The sequence below is a fragment of the Leopardus geoffroyi genome, chromosome B3 (genome assembly GCF_018350155.1).
Source record: "Leopardus geoffroyi isolate Oge1 chromosome B3, O.geoffroyi_Oge1_pat1.0, whole genome shotgun sequence".
NCBI classification, from domain to species: domain Eukaryota; kingdom Metazoa; phylum Chordata; class Mammalia; order Carnivora; family Felidae; genus Leopardus; species Leopardus geoffroyi.
Window position 1 is genome coordinate 99,774,780 of NC_059337.1, and position 18,882 is coordinate 99,793,661.

Consider the following 18,882-nt stretch of genomic DNA (forward strand, 5'->3'; position numbering starts at 1 on the left):
GGTTAATTTTTTCTTCTTATTTTTTCGCTAGTATTTCATTAATTATACACCTAGCATGCACCACAGTATATACTTATAGCTTCAGCTTTGATCAAATTTTATGTAAGGCAAGACACTCTTGAAACTGGGTTTCTTGATTTACTCTTGAAGCATCTTAATTGGAAAATATAGATTGTCTCACAGTGCCTCCTTAAAGCTATACACGTATCTGCTGCTTTTTAAAAGTTTGCATTATGCCACTTGACTTTTCAAAAAACAAACAAACAAACAAACAAACAAACCAGAAAACCATTGGTACCTCTTTTTGCTAACTGAAAGAAGCCTGAAGAGGATTTTTGCTTTTACAATGAAAGGGGAAAGCAAAAATAGTGTGCAACATTTGTTTTGCAGCAAGCCGTTATACAGGCAGCAGCCTCTGAAGCAGCAGGCAAAGCACCGCCAAGCCCCCTTCCCCAGGAACCACACTCAGCATCTCAGCATCAAGCCTCAGAGCTTTGAACTGTATCTGTGAGCATCTGTGCTTTATTTTGATTTATTTTGTGCATTCATTAGCGAGATGCGCTTTAAGGTATTAGAAAAGCCTGAGAGAGGTCATATTTGGGGCCTGGGACACTTGCAATTTTTCCATATAAGTTAATGGTAATTGCTTCTTTGCTTATACCACTTCTAGTTTATGAAAGTTTTCATAGGAACGCTCTACTTTCAGGGAACAAGGGAAAGCTGTTTTTTAATCTGACAGCACACTTTGTATTTCACATTAGGTATCACTTTCTAACTCTAGATTAGAAGTATTTATTTACATGTCTATCATGGCTATTAAACTTCCTGAAAATATCTTATTTGTATGCCCCACAAATGCTAATACAGTGTTTAATAATAATATGTTGAAATGAAATGAAACATGTATAGTTGGCTTACCCCCCAAGAACTTCAACAGGTCCTCTTTGCATGGCATGAAAGGCCTTTCGTGATCAGGCCCCCACCTCTTTCCACTGTCATATCAGCTGTCATTCTCTCCTACCCTCCAGACCCTAGAAGTTCTAGACCCTCCAGATCATGCTACTGCTCACTCCTTGCTTTTGTTCATTTGCCTCCTGACAAATGACTGCCCGGTAAACTCCTTGCCATCTTCAAGCCACAGTTCCTACTTGTTTATCTGTTTATTGTTTGTCTTCCCTCATTAGCCTTTTAAACTTTATGAAAGTGGGGGCCTGGTCTGTCTTGCTCACTGCTGTCTCCCCAGTGTCTGAAAGCAGATAGAGACTGGACCAGTCTTAAAGACCAGAAGTTTTGATTATTTCCAAAGGCAACAGAGAATCACTAAAAGATACATTAAAAAATTATCAACAGGTTTTTGTTTTTGAAAATCACTATGGTTGCTGTAGGGAGTGGGGTGTGGATGGATTGGAGAGGGCAAGACTGACCCTAAGAAATCTTACCATTAGAGTAAGCAAAAATGATGAAAGCCTGATTTGAGGTAGCATTAGTGGGGTTGGGAGAAGGTGAGGGATTGGAGACAGTGAGAGAACAGCAGGAATGGATGGCCTGCTGGATGCTGTGACTGAGGGTGAAAGGTAGTAAAGGATGACTCCCAGTTTCTGGCTTCAGAGATTCCGTAGCTGGTGGTGACGATGTCTGGAACCGTCACACAGTGTTACCGTTGTACGTTTACTTGTGGGTCTGAAAGGGACCTTGCTAAATCTTTGAATTAGCAGTGTAAGAGAGCACCTAATACATGGGAGGTATATAATAATGAATGAATGAATACACTGAAAGTAATTCTATGGCCCAATGAGAGGAGAGGCCACAGTAGAAATTCTACACTTACTATTATCTGCCTGCTGTATCAAAAAAGAGAGAAAAACAAGAAGAAACTGGCTTTGAAAACAAGTGAGAACTAAGTGGCTACTCAGAAGCTTTCTGCCTATTGTACAACCAGGAAGCTGACAATAAAGTTTATTTGAGCGCCGACGTGCCCCGACGTGGCCCCGCCTACCCAGTCGGAGCCGCGATTGGTGGGCATTCCCCGGCTCCGCCGTTCCTAAGCTCTGATTGGTGAGGGCAGCCGTCATTTCGGAGCGTCCCGGCGCCTTCCCGCCCTCTCGCCGCGTCGCCGGTGCCTGTGCCGCCTGGTCCTCCTCGCCTCTCCTCTCCCGGCCGAAGCCCGGGGGACCAGAGCGAGACGCGGGGACCATGTTCCGACGCAAGCTGACGGCCCTCGACTACCACAACCCGGCTGGCTTCAACTGCAAAGGTGAGGCGGCGTCCCAAGGCCGACCGCGCGTCTGTGACCCCGCCGGCTGCCGCTCCCTCAGTTCCCGCACCCGGACCCTCCGCGGCCTTGTTTCCCCCCGGGGTCCTCTGGCCCCTCTTTTCCCGGCCGCCAAGCACCTCTGTTTTCCGCCGCCTGTGCTTGGCTTGGGAGCCCCCTCACCCATTCCTGCCTGGGCATTGCCACTTTGTGCACTTGCTAAACTCCAACCACCACCTCCCACCCACACCCTCAGCACGCTAGAGAGTATTCGCTTTCTAACTTAGCCCTTCAACTCCACGGTTCTCCGGGTGACTGGGCGATACCGTAAGCAGAGTGCTGAAATCTGTGTTAGGTGGTAAGTTGAAGACTAGTTCATTGCCCGCTGGGAACTCAAGGGTGAGGGTGGGGAACGGTCGGAGCCCACCCAGCAGTTTGAGATCCGAGAGAGTGCACAGTGAAGTGCAGGATTGACAGAGTTAGGGTAAACACGTAACAAGCTTGTGGATTTGTGCAAAAAAGTTAATAGCAGATGATCAGGGGGGTTGGATTGTAAAACGGAAAGGTATCTGGGATTTCACAGCATTAAAATTTTAGAGAGGATTAACACTGCTACCTACTGTTACTCAACTACTACCCACCACTCCTTACATCTTCCAGAGTTTTTGACCTGTGGTCGACTAAAAAGTTTGAAAGCATAGAGCATAACCCCCGCCCGGGGGTACTAAGACCATTGTATAATTCTCAAGACTTAATAATGGAATCCTGAGTTTGAGATTGAAAATTATTTCTGAGCAGTATGCGTGTATTTTGTTAATCTCCTGTAGAATCATATAAATTTATAGAATCTTTTTTTTTTTTACTTTCCCTTTATTTAATAATAATAATAATAATAATAATAATAATAAAAAGATCAGTGGCGGGGCGCCTGGGTGGCTCAGTCGGTTAAGCGGCCGACTTGGGCTCAGGTCATGATCTCGCGGTCCGTGAGTTCGAACCCCGCGTCGGGCTCTGTGCTGACAGCTCAGAACCTGGAGCCTGTTTCAGATTCTGTGTCTCCCTCTCTCTGACCCTCCCCCGTTCATGCTCTGTCTCTCTCTGTCTCAAAAATAAATAAACGTTAAAAAAAAAAAATTAAAAAAAAATAAATAAAAAAATAAAAAGATCAGTGGCAACAGAGCTTAGATCTAGATTTCAAACTTCGGACAATTTTCTCATCTGTAAATTGGGGATATTACCTTCGCAAAAAAGTGAGAGGATTAAATAAAATGTATTGAACTTTCTCTTGTATGCACTTATGACAGTAAATGACAACAGTGGTCAGTATCTTCTGTTTTTCTGTTTTGTCATTTAGTTTCTTGTACTTTATTATTACTTTGCTATAAATTTAACTTTGCCCGGTCCTCCCTCACTTTCCTCCCTGAAAGGAACTGGAATAATAACAACAAATAGCAAAAATATGTGCCAGACACTGTTTTTATCCATATTTATTTAATCTTCATAACAACCCCAAGATGTAAGTGCTGTTATTACACTCATTTTGATACTCAGTCTGAGGCACAGAAAATTTAAGGTGATCAGCCCAAGTTCACACAACCAAGTGTCTGCAGCTAGAATATGAATGCAGGCCAGGGCTTGAACAGTTTTTTAATCAGTTCATCCAAATCCTGCACTTCCAACTTGTACTTTAAGCAGCTCAGTTAAATTCTTATTTTGGAGTCAAAAAATTATTTGTAGAGAAAGAAGTGCTTTTTTCTAATGCTTCTAGTGATTTATGAAATACCTTTGTTGCAGATGAAACAGAATTTAGAAACTTTATTGTTTGGCTTGAAGACCAGAAAATCAGACACTACAAGATTGAAGACAGAGGTAATTTAAGGAACATCCACAGCAGTGACTGGCCCAAGTTCTTTGAAAAGGTAATGAATTAGAAAGTGAATAAAAGTACAGAGAGCTTTTCTAAAACTTATATGAAGACAGTTGAGCTTAAATTACTTTGTGCTTTTAAAATAAATAAAAATAATAATGATCAGTATTAGGAAAGCTGGGTTTCAAGGATTTAACTTTTCTCTTTCCGTGTTTGTTTTTAAACCAAATTATATTATCTCTCCCTACCAAACTTTCAGTATTAGAAAGCAATAGTTTTGTCTGGAAACACTGTGAGGTTTCTTAATGTGACATGTATTCTGTAAATGGTAAAAGTGGCCAAAATTAGAATTTTTACATTAGACTAAAAAGGTAGGAATAACACACTTATTATGTTAAGACATTGACTTACTTGCAAACTAAGATTATGTCTTGTTTGGGCTTATATTTAATGTACATAGTAGATGTTCATTGTTGTGTACATTATAAACATTCCTGACAAGGTCTGTGTATATCTTATTTTTGCAGCTAGAATAGTTTTCCTATTGACTTAGTTTAATCGTAGTAACATTTTTGTAGAAAAAGGAATTGTTTTCAAATTAGAATAAAAATCACATTTCCTGGTATCGTTACTTACATTAAACATTTTCATCAGCTTCATTACTTTGAAGAAAAAGATATTTTCCTTTAAAAATATGAAAAGTAAATTTTTCATTTGCCGCAGCAAAGTGATTAGGTACTTTTCTCTTTAGAATCAGAGATTTTGTGTATTAAGGGATTGTGTAAGTTACACACTAGCTCTATGACCACAGGCAAATCTTGTTAAGGTTTCTGTGTCTCAATATTGTCATCAATAAATAGGGATAACCGTAGTGCCAATGCCATAGCAGTGGCACGTATTAGTGAGTGATATATACCTGTGACTGGCCCATAGCAAGTGCTGTATGCTCATTACTTCCCCTGCCTGTCCTAGCATTATTGCTACTACTGCTATTTTCTTTTTTCTTAAAACTATTTTTTTGAAATTTTTGGTAGGTTTAAGACTTGGAAGTATGTTGTTAGGATTTTATATTTGTATATATCACCTCTCATGACACATTCATGTGTATAAGACAACACAAAGTTTCACAGAAGGGTATTTGAAGAACATGAAAATTTTTCTAATGGAAAACACCTAGAAGTGACAGTAAAGTAAGATAACTTAAGTGTGTTGAAACTTGCAATCCAGATATTATCTTTCAAGTTGGTCTCTTTGGAATAATGAAGTCATTGTTTCAAACATACTCAGAACTTTTGGAATTACTTTTAAATCATGAGACGTGTTTTGAATATCTTTAATACTGGTAATTTTTTATACTTTAAGGTGGATTTGTTTTTTGCATCATGACCAAATCATGTGAATGAAGTGTTTTCTTTAAAGCGGGGAGATAAAATTTTGGGTTAGAAAATGAGTTCTAGCGAAAAAATACTGATTTGTCAAGTACCCTGAAAAGATTTCCAAAAGGGAGTTGCAGAAGTTTTGGCTAAATAGCATTGTTCCTGAAATTAGATGTTGAGCTCTTAAGAGACCCATTTAAAGGACAGTGTTCACTTTTTAAAGCTTTTTTGGGGTTTTGTTGTTGTTGTTGTTGTTGTTGTTTTTAAACTGTGTGTTTTCAGAACTGGAGTCAGAAAGTTTAGGTTCAAGTCCCAGATCTAAGTTGTGTAACTGCTAGCAGGTGTTAATATCTAGGCCATATTTCCTCATCTGTAAAATAAGGAAGTTGTTTTTAGGCCAGTGGTGCTTTACCTAGAATCTCCAAAAGTAAAAATTGTGAAAAGCAAGATGGAAATACTTTTTTTTTTTTTTTTTTTTAAGTAGTACGTGTACATGTTTCCATCCTTTGGGGTAAGTAATTGTATCAACAATTTAGTAATATAAACGTTGTTTATATTTGTAGAGATCCAAACTAAGATCTCTTTCAACTACCATTTTTTGATTCTGCTATGTTACAGTAATAATGAAACCAGGTATTTTTTTCTTCACAGTATCTCAGAGATGTTAACTGTCCTTTCAAGATTCAAGATCGACAAGAAGCAATTGACTGGCTTCTTGGCTTAGCTGTTAGACTTGAATATGGAGATAATGGTATGTTTTGTGGGGAATGTGTGTTTCACAGAGAGGGAGAGGAAAGGTGGGAGCAAAAGGAATGTCAAAATGTAGGGAACTTACCAGTTGAGTTTCTTTGTCTTATATTGTTTTACCTTTGGTGCATTGTAGGTTTTACGCATCCTCATTTCCCTTTTTATCATCTTTTCAAAAATTTACTTTTTGAAACCATTCTTCTGTGTCTAGCTCTTACCCCTGCAACTCCCAAATTATCTAGGAAAGAGTTTTCTTTTAAAAAATTACAGTCTCTTCATTATCATAAATCACTGAAAGCAACTGTCTTTCATTGGTACTTTTTAAAAGATTTCTTTATTTAGAGAGAGCAGGAGAGGGGCACAGAGAGGAGAGAGAGAATCCCCGGCAGGCTCCCTGCTGCCAGTGCAGAGTCTGATGCAGGGCTGGAACTCATGAACTGTGAGATCATGACCTGAGCCAAAATCAAGAATCAGAACTTAACCAACTGAATCACCCAGATGCCCCTTTTATTGGTATTTAGATTTTTTCTTTTAGAATTTAGAATGGTGTCTCCTGGTAATTGTCTTCTCCCAAAGTAACATTACTTTGGTAAATTTGCTGTCTTTCACAGTCTGCACCTTAGCCTTTTGTGTTAAATTGTTGTTAGAATCCTAGAATTGATGGGATTTCAGACTGTTGGTTGCAGCTGGTAATTTCACAAGAGACTGAAACATGTATCTAATGCCAATAGGTGCTGTAGCCCTATTATGTAGTAATATGTTTATTACTTTTGTTAATATTGTTTTATTATATATACTTATATTATTGGAAACTTTTGAATATTAGTACCTGTAGGAAAAAAAAAAAAAAATTCCAGTAAATTTGTTTCCTCTCATTAGACCATTTCATTTTGAAAGGGCTACCAACATCTAAATGCAGCATCCAGTTATCTTACCTCCATCCTCTGCATTTTATGTTGTTCTCTTTTATGCAACTGTCTCTTACAGTCCCTTCCATTTGCCTTTTTGATCTTTGTCGTCTCCCTTTTCCTTCCAGCCTGTCGCCATCCACCTTTTCTGATGTCCAGTGGATCTTTTCTTTTCCATTCCCACTGCTATAACCCTGACTCAGGCTCTTGTCACTTTCTGCTGAGATTATTGTAGTGTCTTTCAGACTCCTCTCCCATTAGCTTCATCCTCATGACCCACCAGGCTTCCTTTTGGAAACATAAGTGTTTTAGAATGCTTTGCTCTGTTTCTAAAGAACAGTTACTATTATATATTCAGGAACACCATTGCTTTCCCATTTTCTACAAAAGGAACTCCAGGTTCCCTTGGCCTGGTATTCAAGGCCTTTGATAACTGGTATCCAATTAGTATTCACATACTTGACATCCCAGTCAAACTAGAAGAGCGCTGTTTCCTGTTTACATCTGTTTTTTCTCCCTTAGATTTCTTTGCTTATACTTTTCCTTGACCAGAATGCCATATCAGTCTGTCTCTATGCATCCAGATCCTACTCATCCTTGTAAGATCCAGCGCAACTGCCACCTTAGCAAGAATATTTCCTTCTCTCAACTGTCATAGCTTTTTTTTTTTATTTGTTTACATTTATTTATTTTTGAGAGAGAGAGCGTGAGCGGGGGAGGGGCAGAGAGAGGAGGAGACACAGAATCCAAAGCAGGCTCCAGGCTCTGAGCTGTCAGCACAGAGCCCGACGTGGGGCTCAAACCCATGAACTGTTGACATGGCCTGAGCCAAAGTGGGACGCTCAACTGACTGAGCCAGCCAGGCACCCTTCAACCTTCATAGCGTTTACCTTCATGCTTTGTGTACCTTTTATGTCATTCGCCCCTTTCCATTTTGTTTGTCTTATTTGCCCCACTAAATTATAAGCTGATACTCAGCTTTGTTTCCTACATTGTACCTCTATTAGCGTCCTATTGCCGCTGTACCAGATTACCACAAATTCAGTGACTTAAGACACAATTTATTATCTTACAGTTTTGGAGGCTAGAAGTCCAACATCTGTCTTACTAAAGTCAGTTTGTCCACAGGGCTGGTTCCTTTTGGAGGCTTTATGGGAAGATTCATTTCTTTGCCTTTTTCACTTTCCAGAGGCCACCTGCATTCCTTGATTCTGGCTCCTTTATCTTCAAATTTAGCAGCATAGCATCTTCAAATCTCTCTGTGACTCTTCTATTGCCACATCTTCTCTGACTCTGATCTTCCTGCCTCCCTCTTACAAGGATGCTATGATTAAATTGAGCCCACCTGGATAATCCAGTATAATTCTCCCATTTCAAGGTCCTTAATTGAAACACATCTGTAAAGTTCCTTTTGCCATGTAACCCAACATACTCCTAGGTTTAGGAATTGGGATATTGACATCTTGGGGCCGGGGCAGGGGAGGAGGTGGGAAGGCAGGGGAACAGTCATGACTTTATCTGCCACAGTATCTGACATAGTTTCTTGGAGACAGTAGATGTGCTTATTAACTTTAATGTTTGGCAAATTACGAGTATTGATGTATACTGCTACAGAGCACCAACCAGCTGTTTTTTGCTGCTTCCTCAGACTTACATTTCAAAAGCCTTATGGCAGAAGTCTTAAGGAAATCTCTAAGAGTCTTTACTTTCAATTTTAATTTAGAAAGAAAATACTTGTGGGGCACCTGGCTGGCTCAGTAGGAAGAGTGTGTGACTCTTGATCTCAGGGTCATGAGTTTGAGCCCACGTTGGGTGTAGAGATTACTAAAAAAACTAAATAAATAAACTTTAAAAAAAAAGGGGGGGGGGGAGAAAATACTTGTGATTCTCTCCCTTTATGTAATCATAAGCCTTGGTAGCATTAGTTGATTTTTAGGGTCTTTAGCAAAGTCTTTAACTGTTCTGCTCTGGGTTGACAGTAACTCTTAATTTGTGACAAAATTTTCTCCAGCTTTTCCAAGGTGTTTCTCAGCTTTTGCCAAGTAAAATTGTAGTTACATCTGTTTATTTCTGTTTTACCCTTATTTATTTCATTTGTCCCATTTTTAGAATACTGCAACTTAGGTTACGTAGGTCCCAAGAACAGTAGATGCCATGTGAATGTCCTACAGTTGACTGTAACTTTTAAGTACATTTATCAAGTGTATTAAAAGCCTAAACTAGAAAACAAGTGTTTGTTTAATTTTAAAATTCAGAATTGCAGACCATTTTTGGAAAAGGGTAAAGTAGTAATACTGTCCCTTATCAGTAGGGGGTGCTGTTGTTCTTTGTTTTACATTAATATGTTGCATTCTTCTTGACTTCTTTGACATGATTTCAGATTTACAGAAGTTGCAAAATAGTACAAAGGATTTTCCAATATCCATATGTAAAAAATGTTAGCATTTTACTTCATTTGCCTTATCCTTTTCTACCTACCCAAATACACATATGTAATTTTTTTCTAAGCCATTTGATAAGTTGTAAATGATTCTTTTCCCCTTACGTTACTTTAACGCACATTTGCTAAAAAAGACTGGCTTCAATAATTACAGTATAGTTATCAAAATCAGGAAATTAACTTTGATTCAGTACTGTTACATACAGTTGTTATATTTTTCCAGTTGTCTCAGTAGTGTTCTTTATAGCAAAAAAAAAAAAAATGCAACCATATGTTGCATTCAGCTATTCTGTTTAGCCTCCTATACTCTGGAACTTTTTTTTTTTTTTTTTCAACGTTTATTTATTTTTGGGACAGAGAGAGACAGAGCATGAACGGGGGAGGGGCAGAGAGAGAGGGAGACACAGAATCGGAAACAGGCTCCAGGCTCTGAGCCATCAGCCCAGAGCCTGACGCGGGGCTCGAACTCACGGATCGCGAGATCGTGACCTGGCTGAAGTCGGACGCTTAACCGACTGCGCCACCCAGGCGCCCCTCTGGAACTTTTTTAAGTTTGTTTATTTTGATTGCACGTACATGTTGCCAGTGGGGGAGGGGCAGAGAGAGAGAGAAAGAGAAAATCCCAAGCAGACTCTGCATGGTGACAGCGTAGAGCCCGAGGCGGGCTCCAACCCACAAACTATGAGATCATGACCTGAGTTGAAATCAAGAGTCAGAGGCTTAACTGACTGAACCACCCAGGTGCCCCTAATCTGCAACATTTACTCAGTCACTTTTGTGCTTCATGATGCTGACAATTTTTTTGTAGAATGTCACTCAGTTTGGGTTTGTTCGATATTTCTTCATAAGTTGATTCAAGATTTGTACTTTTGTTAAGAATAGCACAGAAGTAGGGGCGCCTGGGTGGCTCAGTGGTTAAGCATCCAACTTCGGCTCAGGTCATGATCTCACTGCTTTTGAGTTCGAGCCTCGAGTCAGGCTCTGTGCTGCCAGCTCAGAGCCTAGAGCCTAATTCAGGTTCTGTCTCTTTCCTTCCCTCCCTCCCTCTCTCCCTCCCTCTCCCTCTCCCCCACTCACGCTCTGTCTCTGTCCCTCAAAAATAAATATTAAAAAAAAAAAAGAGTAGCACAGAAGTGATATATTCTTTTAAGTTAGTGATATGCCTCAGTACTAGTCATGTACTGGTCATGTTCTGTTCACTTGGATGAGGTTTGTCCACTGTAAAGTTAATATTTTCCCCTGTGTAATGTGTGTCTTGTGGGGAGATGATGTCAGTATGCTTTTACTCCTCAAACTACACTTCTACCTTTATTTTTTATTTTTTAATTTAAAAAAAAATTGTTTACTGTTTACTTTTGAGAGTGCGTGCGCAAATGGGCCAGGGTGGGTGGAGGGGAGACACAGAATCCAAAGCAGGCTCCAAGTTCTGAGCTGTCAGCGCAGAGCCTGTTGCTGGGCTCAAACTCACAAACCGTGAGATCATGACCTGAGCGCGCAGACGCTTAACCCACGGAGCCACCCAGGCGCCCCTACACCTCTACCTGTGGTCTCCATTTGATTTTTCTTGTCTGAGTCATTTATTATGTTGATGATGAGTGCCAGAAGTGTGTTTCTGATTCCATCATTTGTTCTACATTTATTTGTTGGCTTTTTACGGTAAAGAAAAAGAAGCTTTCCTTTTTCTCCAATTTATGTTTGTTTATATAAATTAGTGTAGATAATGTGGATTCTTAATTTTACTCAGTGGGTCATAATCTTTTTTTTGTCATTGTGTGATGTTTACACGTTCCAGATTTGGCCAGTGGGAGCTTTTTTGAGCTAACTCCTGTGTGACTTAGATTTGAATGCTTTTATTTTCCCTCTTGCTTCATTAACAGATCATAGAAGCACTGTAACCAAAGATGGCACTTTGGACTTATTTAGCGAATTACTATTAAATACTTACATTTGTAAATTCTTTTTAAGTATTGTTAATGATTTATCAAGTGAGAGTAATGAAACCTGCCTTTGGAATTCTGAATTTCACATCTCCATTAAATTAGTTTAGGTTTGTACATGATGGTGTACTTGATGTGCTGGTTTTTTGAGAAAGCAAGGTTTTGGAATTCCACATATGATATTCAAAAGACTTAGGGAAGAGATTTTTAGTGAGGCGATATCTAGTGTCATGTAACCTATACTTACTCCTCCCATTCTTCTACCCCTGTTAAGTTTCTCAGCAAGCTGTAAAAGCACTTTCTCTCCTCAGATTTAGATGGTGTGTGAATTGTGTTACTTTTAGAAATGTTAATGAAAAGATATTTGTATAGATATTCCAGTAATCACTATAGCTTAATCAGAAAGCTACCATCACATTGTCTTCTGATGGATATTTTATAGCAAAAAAATAATTTGGATTGGATGAGTTATGTTTATAAATCAGTTTGGCTTAAATTCAGTAAGCAGTGTTTGTTTTACCTTAAGTAAAACAGTTCTACAAATTCTATTTTTGCCTATGTTTACAGCTGAAAAATACAAGGACCTGGTACCTGATAATACAAAAAATGCTGACAATGCAGCTAAAAATGCGGAGCCATTGATCAATTTGGATGGTAAGTGTATAAGTGCATAAAAGTGATCATCAGTATTTTTGGTCCCATAAATGTTTTTTTACTTCCTAGAATGAAGAAGTGTGGGTTTACTTGGTTTTAGTAAAGTAAGAATGCTTTATTTTCTATGATGTTTTCTTATTGTCATTTACAGTGTGTTTTCTCCCTCCTCTTACAGTTGAATAGCTGAATGTTAGAATGCTGTTCTTTGATGTGTTCATAGTAATTTGAAGGTTTTGATTTGTGTTTAATCATGGTGGTGATTGTTTGCCTTCCTGGATGCATAAAATATTTTTTCTAATCTAATGACATGAGACAAGTACTAAAATTTTTCATTATTTGAAATTCCAAGTGCCTTTAAGAAATTTTCTTTTTAAAAGTATGAAGATTCCAGTTACATTATAATAATTTAAGTATTCATTCATGACAGGTTCATTGTGACCTATGATTCACAAGCTACTCTTATGAATTAATAAGCTGGTTAGACAGACTCTCTAGAGCTGCTGCTTGGAGAAGAGGTTTTGGGAAAATTATCAATTGAAGGAGTTGAGGTTAAAATTGATAGCTTTGGGAAGAAATGTTTCTTAAAATTGCTACAGTAAGTGTGCCTTTTGGGAAATGTTACAGGACAAACCTAACGGGAGTTAATTTAGTCATTTATTGGATTGTTCAGTGTGGCTGATTAATAGAGAACCCATTGAGCTCATCAGTTAGCCTAATTGTTGATGTCCCTACACTGCTCTTATCAACAGCAGTTTTAAAAACTAAGAGGCTGTTATTGGAAAATTAAAAATGTTTTTTTTAGGTTTATATACTTACACATAGATCTATAATAACATGCTTATAGAGCTGTAAGTTTCCATTTTTTATCTTTTACAGTAAATAATCCAGATTTTAAGGCTGGTGTAATGGCTTTGGCTAACCTTCTTCAGATTCAGCGTCATGATGATTACCTGGTTATGCTTAAGGTCAGTTTCATATTCTTGATTCTTTAAAAAAATTTTTTCTTTTTTTTTTTTTTTCAATGTTTATTTATTTTTGGGACAGAGAGAGACAAAGCATGAACAGGGGAGGGGCAGAGAGAGAGGGAGACACAGAATCGGAAACAGGCTCCAGGCTCTGAGCCATCAGCCCAGAGCCTGACGCGGGGCTTGAACTCACGGACTGCGAGATCGTGACCTGGCTGAAGTCGGACGCTTAACCGCCTGCGCCACCCAGGCGCCCCTAAAAAAATTTTCTTAATGTTTACTTATTTTTGAGAAGAGAGAGACATAGCATGAGCAGGGGAGGGGCAGAGAGAGAGGGAGACACAGAATCTGAAGCAGGCTCCAGGGTCTGAGCTGTCAGCACAAAGCCAGATGCAGGGCTCAAACCCATGAGCCATGAGATCATGACCTGAGCTGAAGTTGGACGCCCAACCCACTGAGCTACCCAGGTGCCCCACATATTCTTGATACTTGACAGAAACCTTGTATGTAGAAAAAAAAATTTCATTTTCTAAAAATTAACTGTGTTATTTAAATATATGGTTAAATGACAGGAATTTGGGACTTAAAGCAGATTTCATCTGTTTTAGGTTATCTAATAGCAGCTAACATCAAAGAGTGTTTACTTTGTGCCTGCCACTGTGCTAAATCCTTGGCAAAGTGATCTCATTCAGTCCTCCCAACCGTCCTGGAGATAGATGCCGATATCCTTTAATTTTAAAATGTATATGAAGAAATTGAGACCAAAAGAATAGATAATGTCCAGATGACACAAAAATTGATAGAGCCAGTAATTTTATCTGGGCACTTGTGGTCTGACCTTGCGGTCCATTCTTTTTCCTGTATCTTCCAATTCTACTTAATCATTCCTTTTAAAGATTTGTGATCTGTACTCAGATAATGGAAAATGCCAAATTGGTAATGGTGGATTTGGCCAAAAATGTATACCCCAGAATCTCTTTGAGGAATGAATGTTTTTATTTTTCCCAATGCCCCATCCTAGGTAGGCTCCTTAGTTCATACCTGCATGTTAGGGAACCCAGTGATCTGAAAAGAGGTCTCTTATTTCTAAGAGGAAAGATATACTTCAGCAGAGTTAGGTCCCATAATTGTGATAGTACAGTGGGGTGGGGTGGGAGGAAGGGAGTGGTATTTAAGATACTTAAGATACCAGACTTAGAAATTATTTTAGAAATTATTACTGATCTTATGAGAAATTAAAGAGCTTTTGACTATACCTAATACATATAAATTACCTTATTCTACTTTGCAGTAAATTGAATAATTAAATTCTGTTGTATCCATAAGAGATTAAGCCATAATTTATTCTTTTTAAAACTGTATGTATTAAATGACACTTCCAACAAGAGAAAAACTATTTCTACATTATTATAATTCTCTTCACTGAATCTAAACGTTAACTCAGATTTTCTCAACTCAGATTGGTTGCCAAGAGATAAAACGTTGGGGCACCTGGCTGGCGCACTTGGTCATGAGGAGCATGTAACTCTTTTTTCTTTAATGTGTATTTATTTTGAGAGGAGAGAGCATGTGCGAGCAGGGGAGGGGGAGAGAGAGAGAGAGAGAGAGAGAGAAAATCCCAAGCAGGCACTGCATTGTCAGTGCAGAACCTGATGTGGGGCTTGATCTCACGAACCACTGAGATCATGACTTGAGTTGAGGTCAAGAGTTAGATGCTTAGCCAACTGAGCCACCCAGGCGCCCAGAGCACGCAACTCCTGATCTTGGGGTCATGAGTTCGAGCCCCATGTTGGGTGTAGAGATTACTTAAACGAATACATAAATAAAAACTCTAAAAGGCAAAAAGTTGTTTTTATTGAAATTTAGCTCTGTATTCCTTACTTGGGCGATTATGTAAATTGCTTTGGAACAGTTCTGCAGTGGTCATGTCACCTTTAGTCATAAACTGAATGAGAGGACAAATAGACTAGCATATTTGGGGTGCTTTTATTGGACTTTAAAAACCCAAAGGGAAAAAGTATGAATCAGCTATAATCAAAAGCTTTTTAAATTCTAAGCTGCCTGTTTGTCTTGGAAGTTTGGAAGCATTCAAATAATCCATGACGCTATTGCAGACATCTTCATAGGTTTGCCAAGTGTGAGAATCACTATATTGACTGGCAACTGGACTGATTATTGAAGATTGATTTAATGATTCTTTCTAAATGTAGTGTTTGGCTTGTTATATTATTAATAATTTTTCAGTTTTTGCATTTAAGTCACAATTGGCATCTACTAGAATTCCACTTAAAACTTATTTTTTAAGCATGTGTAGGGCATGCATGCACTTATGTCTGCCATAATAAAATGCCTTGGTGATGGAAAAAACCAGTCCTTGAATGAGAGATCTGAAAATGTTTTAGTATAATTTAAAAAATCAAGGACAGTAGGTGTGATATGCCACTCTTTTTGTCAAGAGTGTGTGTGTGCGCATTTATGCTTGAGCATGCTTATAATAGTCTTTTTAAGGATATACAGCAGTCTAGTTCGTTCCGTTGATTGTCTTCTGAAGGGATGGCTAAGGCTTGGGTAGGAAGGAGAACCCCCCCTTTTTTTTAACATGTATCTTTTTTAAAAATTTATTTTTCACACACATGAATTACCTATTCAAAAAAATTTAATTTTTGTGAGCATCTTTCCACATTATAAAGTATTAAAAGTGAAAATGTTCATTCTAATAGCAGTTTGTTTTTGTTTAATTTATTAGGGAATTTTAATTCTAACTTGATTAGTCTCTAGGTGTCCTTATTCTCTAGAGTCAGAAGAAGAGATGAACAGCCAATGAAAAGTAAAAAATATTTTTTGGTTTCTTAGGCAATTCGCATTTTGGTTCAGGAGCGCCTGACTCAGGATGCAGTTGCTAAAGCAAATCAAACAAGAGAGGTACGTACTATTTTTTTTAATAAATTCTAAATTGATCACTAATGAAAGGTTCTTCTAGCGTTGTCAGGAGTTTACACTTTGTATCTGCTTAAGATAAACTATGGTTGAACTGTCCAGAGAAAGGATAGGTTATTTCAGTGGGATTGAATTTGCTTAAGCAAATTATAGCTACTTTTGAGTGAAAAATAAATTTACCTCACTTCATACCTTAAAGCAGCTACCAATAGCGTATCCACAGTCCACCAGTACAAACCACTGCACATGCCCAGTTATTTAAAAGAATTTACCTTGTAAAATTTACCAGGTTATTTTGACGAATTGCTGGAAAACAGGACACACCTTGTCTTTGTTACTAATTTTCTTCTTTGACGTAAATCCTGTCCTTGCTCTTTTGTTTCTTCAGAGAAATCTTTTCTCATTTTATTCATATTTCCTGGCATCACTTAGGAGAAAGTAACTTACCTAAGACCACCTAGTTGGTAAGTGGTTGAGCTCAAATAGTCTGATTCAAGAGCCAGTGCTCTTAACGGTTGATGGGGACAAAGGTCTGTGTGTGAAGGCCTGCATGAGCTCATTGGTCAGCCCAGGAGAATTCTGGCATAGGGGTGTGGAGGCTGTATTAGAGTGTAAGTTTCAAGGTTCAGGTGACTGCAGCTGTCCTCTTTCAGTCCTGCTTTGTAGGCTGAAACCTATACACCATGACAATTTTTCCCTTAATTCTGAGATATTGTAGATAAATTGTACTAGAAATCCAAAATACCTAGTCTCATTGACTATGGGACAGTGCAGAGAATGTCCTCAGGGTTAGCAGTAGCAGGTGTCTGATAATGCCTCTTGCTATGAACAGATACTGCAGTGAATGCCTTGGGCACAATAAACATTCTAGATTCTTGTCCTTTTTTTTTGTCTCCCCTAATCCCCCAGTGTCTTTTGTCCTCTGATCACATCTTTAGTAAGGCCCAGCAGTGTTAAAAGGTTATTAATGCCAGGGCAGTGTAGTTCTCTCTGAAAGACACTGTTTGTTTTAAAGGCTCTTTATTGCTTATTAATTATGTATGAATTGGGCCACTGGAAATTGGATTAAAGATCAGCTTATTTCACCCACACTGTAGAACAGACAGTAAATTGTTCCGCCATAATAAAATCATTCATTCATTCGTTCAGCAAAACTATGTCTTCTGTTTGGAGGCGGTGCAAATGAGGGCATAGTCAACTCTTTTTACTCTTTTTTGCAGAGTACAATTTTATTTTCATTGCTCCAAATCTTTAGTGTCCTCTCAGAAGGTATCATGCTATAGGTATACATACAGTGGAGAGGTTCTTATAGTGAGTAGTCTTGTTTATAAACCATAACTAGTATTTGGGGCATATGGTCATCTTGAGGGGTTTAGCTGTTCCTTGGTGGTCTGTTGGCAGAGAAAACGAAAATAAGACTGGCCTAGAAAACCACTCAATGTAATTCTTTCTTGCTTTGCTTGCTAAATTTACATATCCATTTATTTCTTCACCTGTATAATGTATTTAGCTATTTTAAAGTATTTGAAGCCTAGATAGATTTGCTTTAATAGATTAGGTAAGAATTGAGTAGTGACATCCTAGCATTTGCAACATTGAAAGTATAGATTTTATATAGTATAATCAGAAAGTCTGGACTGTCTGTCCTTGTTGCTACTCTGAACTCCATGGAGGTTGGCATTATAGTCCCCATGTTTGGCATATGTGTATGTAGGTACTGACCAGTTAACTAAATGGTTTAAAGTTCATTTATTTTCCTGGACTTCAGAATAACTTCCAAATGAACTAATATTGAAAGTTAAATTCTATAAAGGTAATGTGGTAAACATCACACTAGCTGGAAAAAAGTTAATATAGATTTTAGATGTTGTATAAAAACAAATTAATGTGTTCAGAAATATTAAAAGTAAACCTATTTGCCCTGTACCGTGCTGCTTATTGTAGCTAAAATAGGACAACAGCAGCCCTGCTCAGCTGTCCTTCCACAGCATCAGTGACAGAACAGCTGTGAAAGGAGCTAGTGTTTTATATGCCTAGTCTTAGAGGAGAGACTGGTTGGTAGAACTAGCTTCCCACTACATGTAGAGGCCATTATTTCATCAAAAGGCAAATCTACAGAGAAAACACTCAGCCCCCCACCACTGCAGCTAAAAGGGTTAATAGAATAGCTAGCAGATTTTCAGTTACAGATGAGAAAAGAACATGATTAACTATAAAGTTTTATTTTGTCTTTAAGGGCTTACCTGTTGCTTTAGACAAACACATTCTTGGTTTTGACACAGGAGGTAAGTGATTTTGTTTTAATCCAAACTCTTATTTTTAGAGACCAGGTGATTATTTGGGGAAGAAATGGGCAAGTAAATGGTCTTGAATACGGATTAATGCAGTGTTTCTTATAAAATAGATGCAGTTCTTAATGAAGCTGCTCAAATTCTGCGATTGCTGCATATAGAAGAGCTCAGAGAGCTACAGACAAAAATTAATGAAGCCATAGTAGCTGTTCAGGCAATTATTGCTGATCCAAAGACAGACCACAGACTGGGGAAAGTTGGAAGATGAACGTTTTAGGATTTCAGCTTCTCACGTACTTAGTACAATTGGGAACCATGTACACTCTGGCATGTGTTTGGAAATCAAATGTCACATTTTCAAGAGAAGAATCCTAGAAAATTGACTCTGTTCTTGAGATTTACCATCATTGCTTTTTCTTTAATAAAGTTCAGGAAAGTGGATTTTTTTTTTTTTGACTGTTAATGTTTGTGTATCTATATAATTAATCGTCCTCTTTTGTGGGTGAGGT

The 18,882-nt window shown here is 38.3% G+C and overlaps 1 protein-coding gene across 1 annotated transcript; it reads left to right on the forward strand.

The window, feature by feature from the left end:
* The first annotated feature begins 2,072 nt into the window (after positions 1–2,072).
* RTRAF (RNA transcription, translation and transport factor) lies at positions 2,073–18,814 on the forward strand. Its single transcript, XM_045450964.1, has 8 exons — positions 2,073–2,254; positions 4,046–4,170; positions 6,146–6,245; positions 12,094–12,180; positions 13,057–13,145; positions 15,999–16,067; positions 18,319–18,367; positions 18,487–18,814. Exons 1-8 carry the CDS (start codon positions 2,194–2,196, stop codon positions 18,639–18,641), a joined length of 735 nt encoding a protein of 244 aa, XP_045306920.1. The 5' UTR covers positions 2,073–2,193; the 3' UTR covers positions 18,642–18,814.
* Positions 18,815–18,882: the final 68 nt, after the last annotated feature.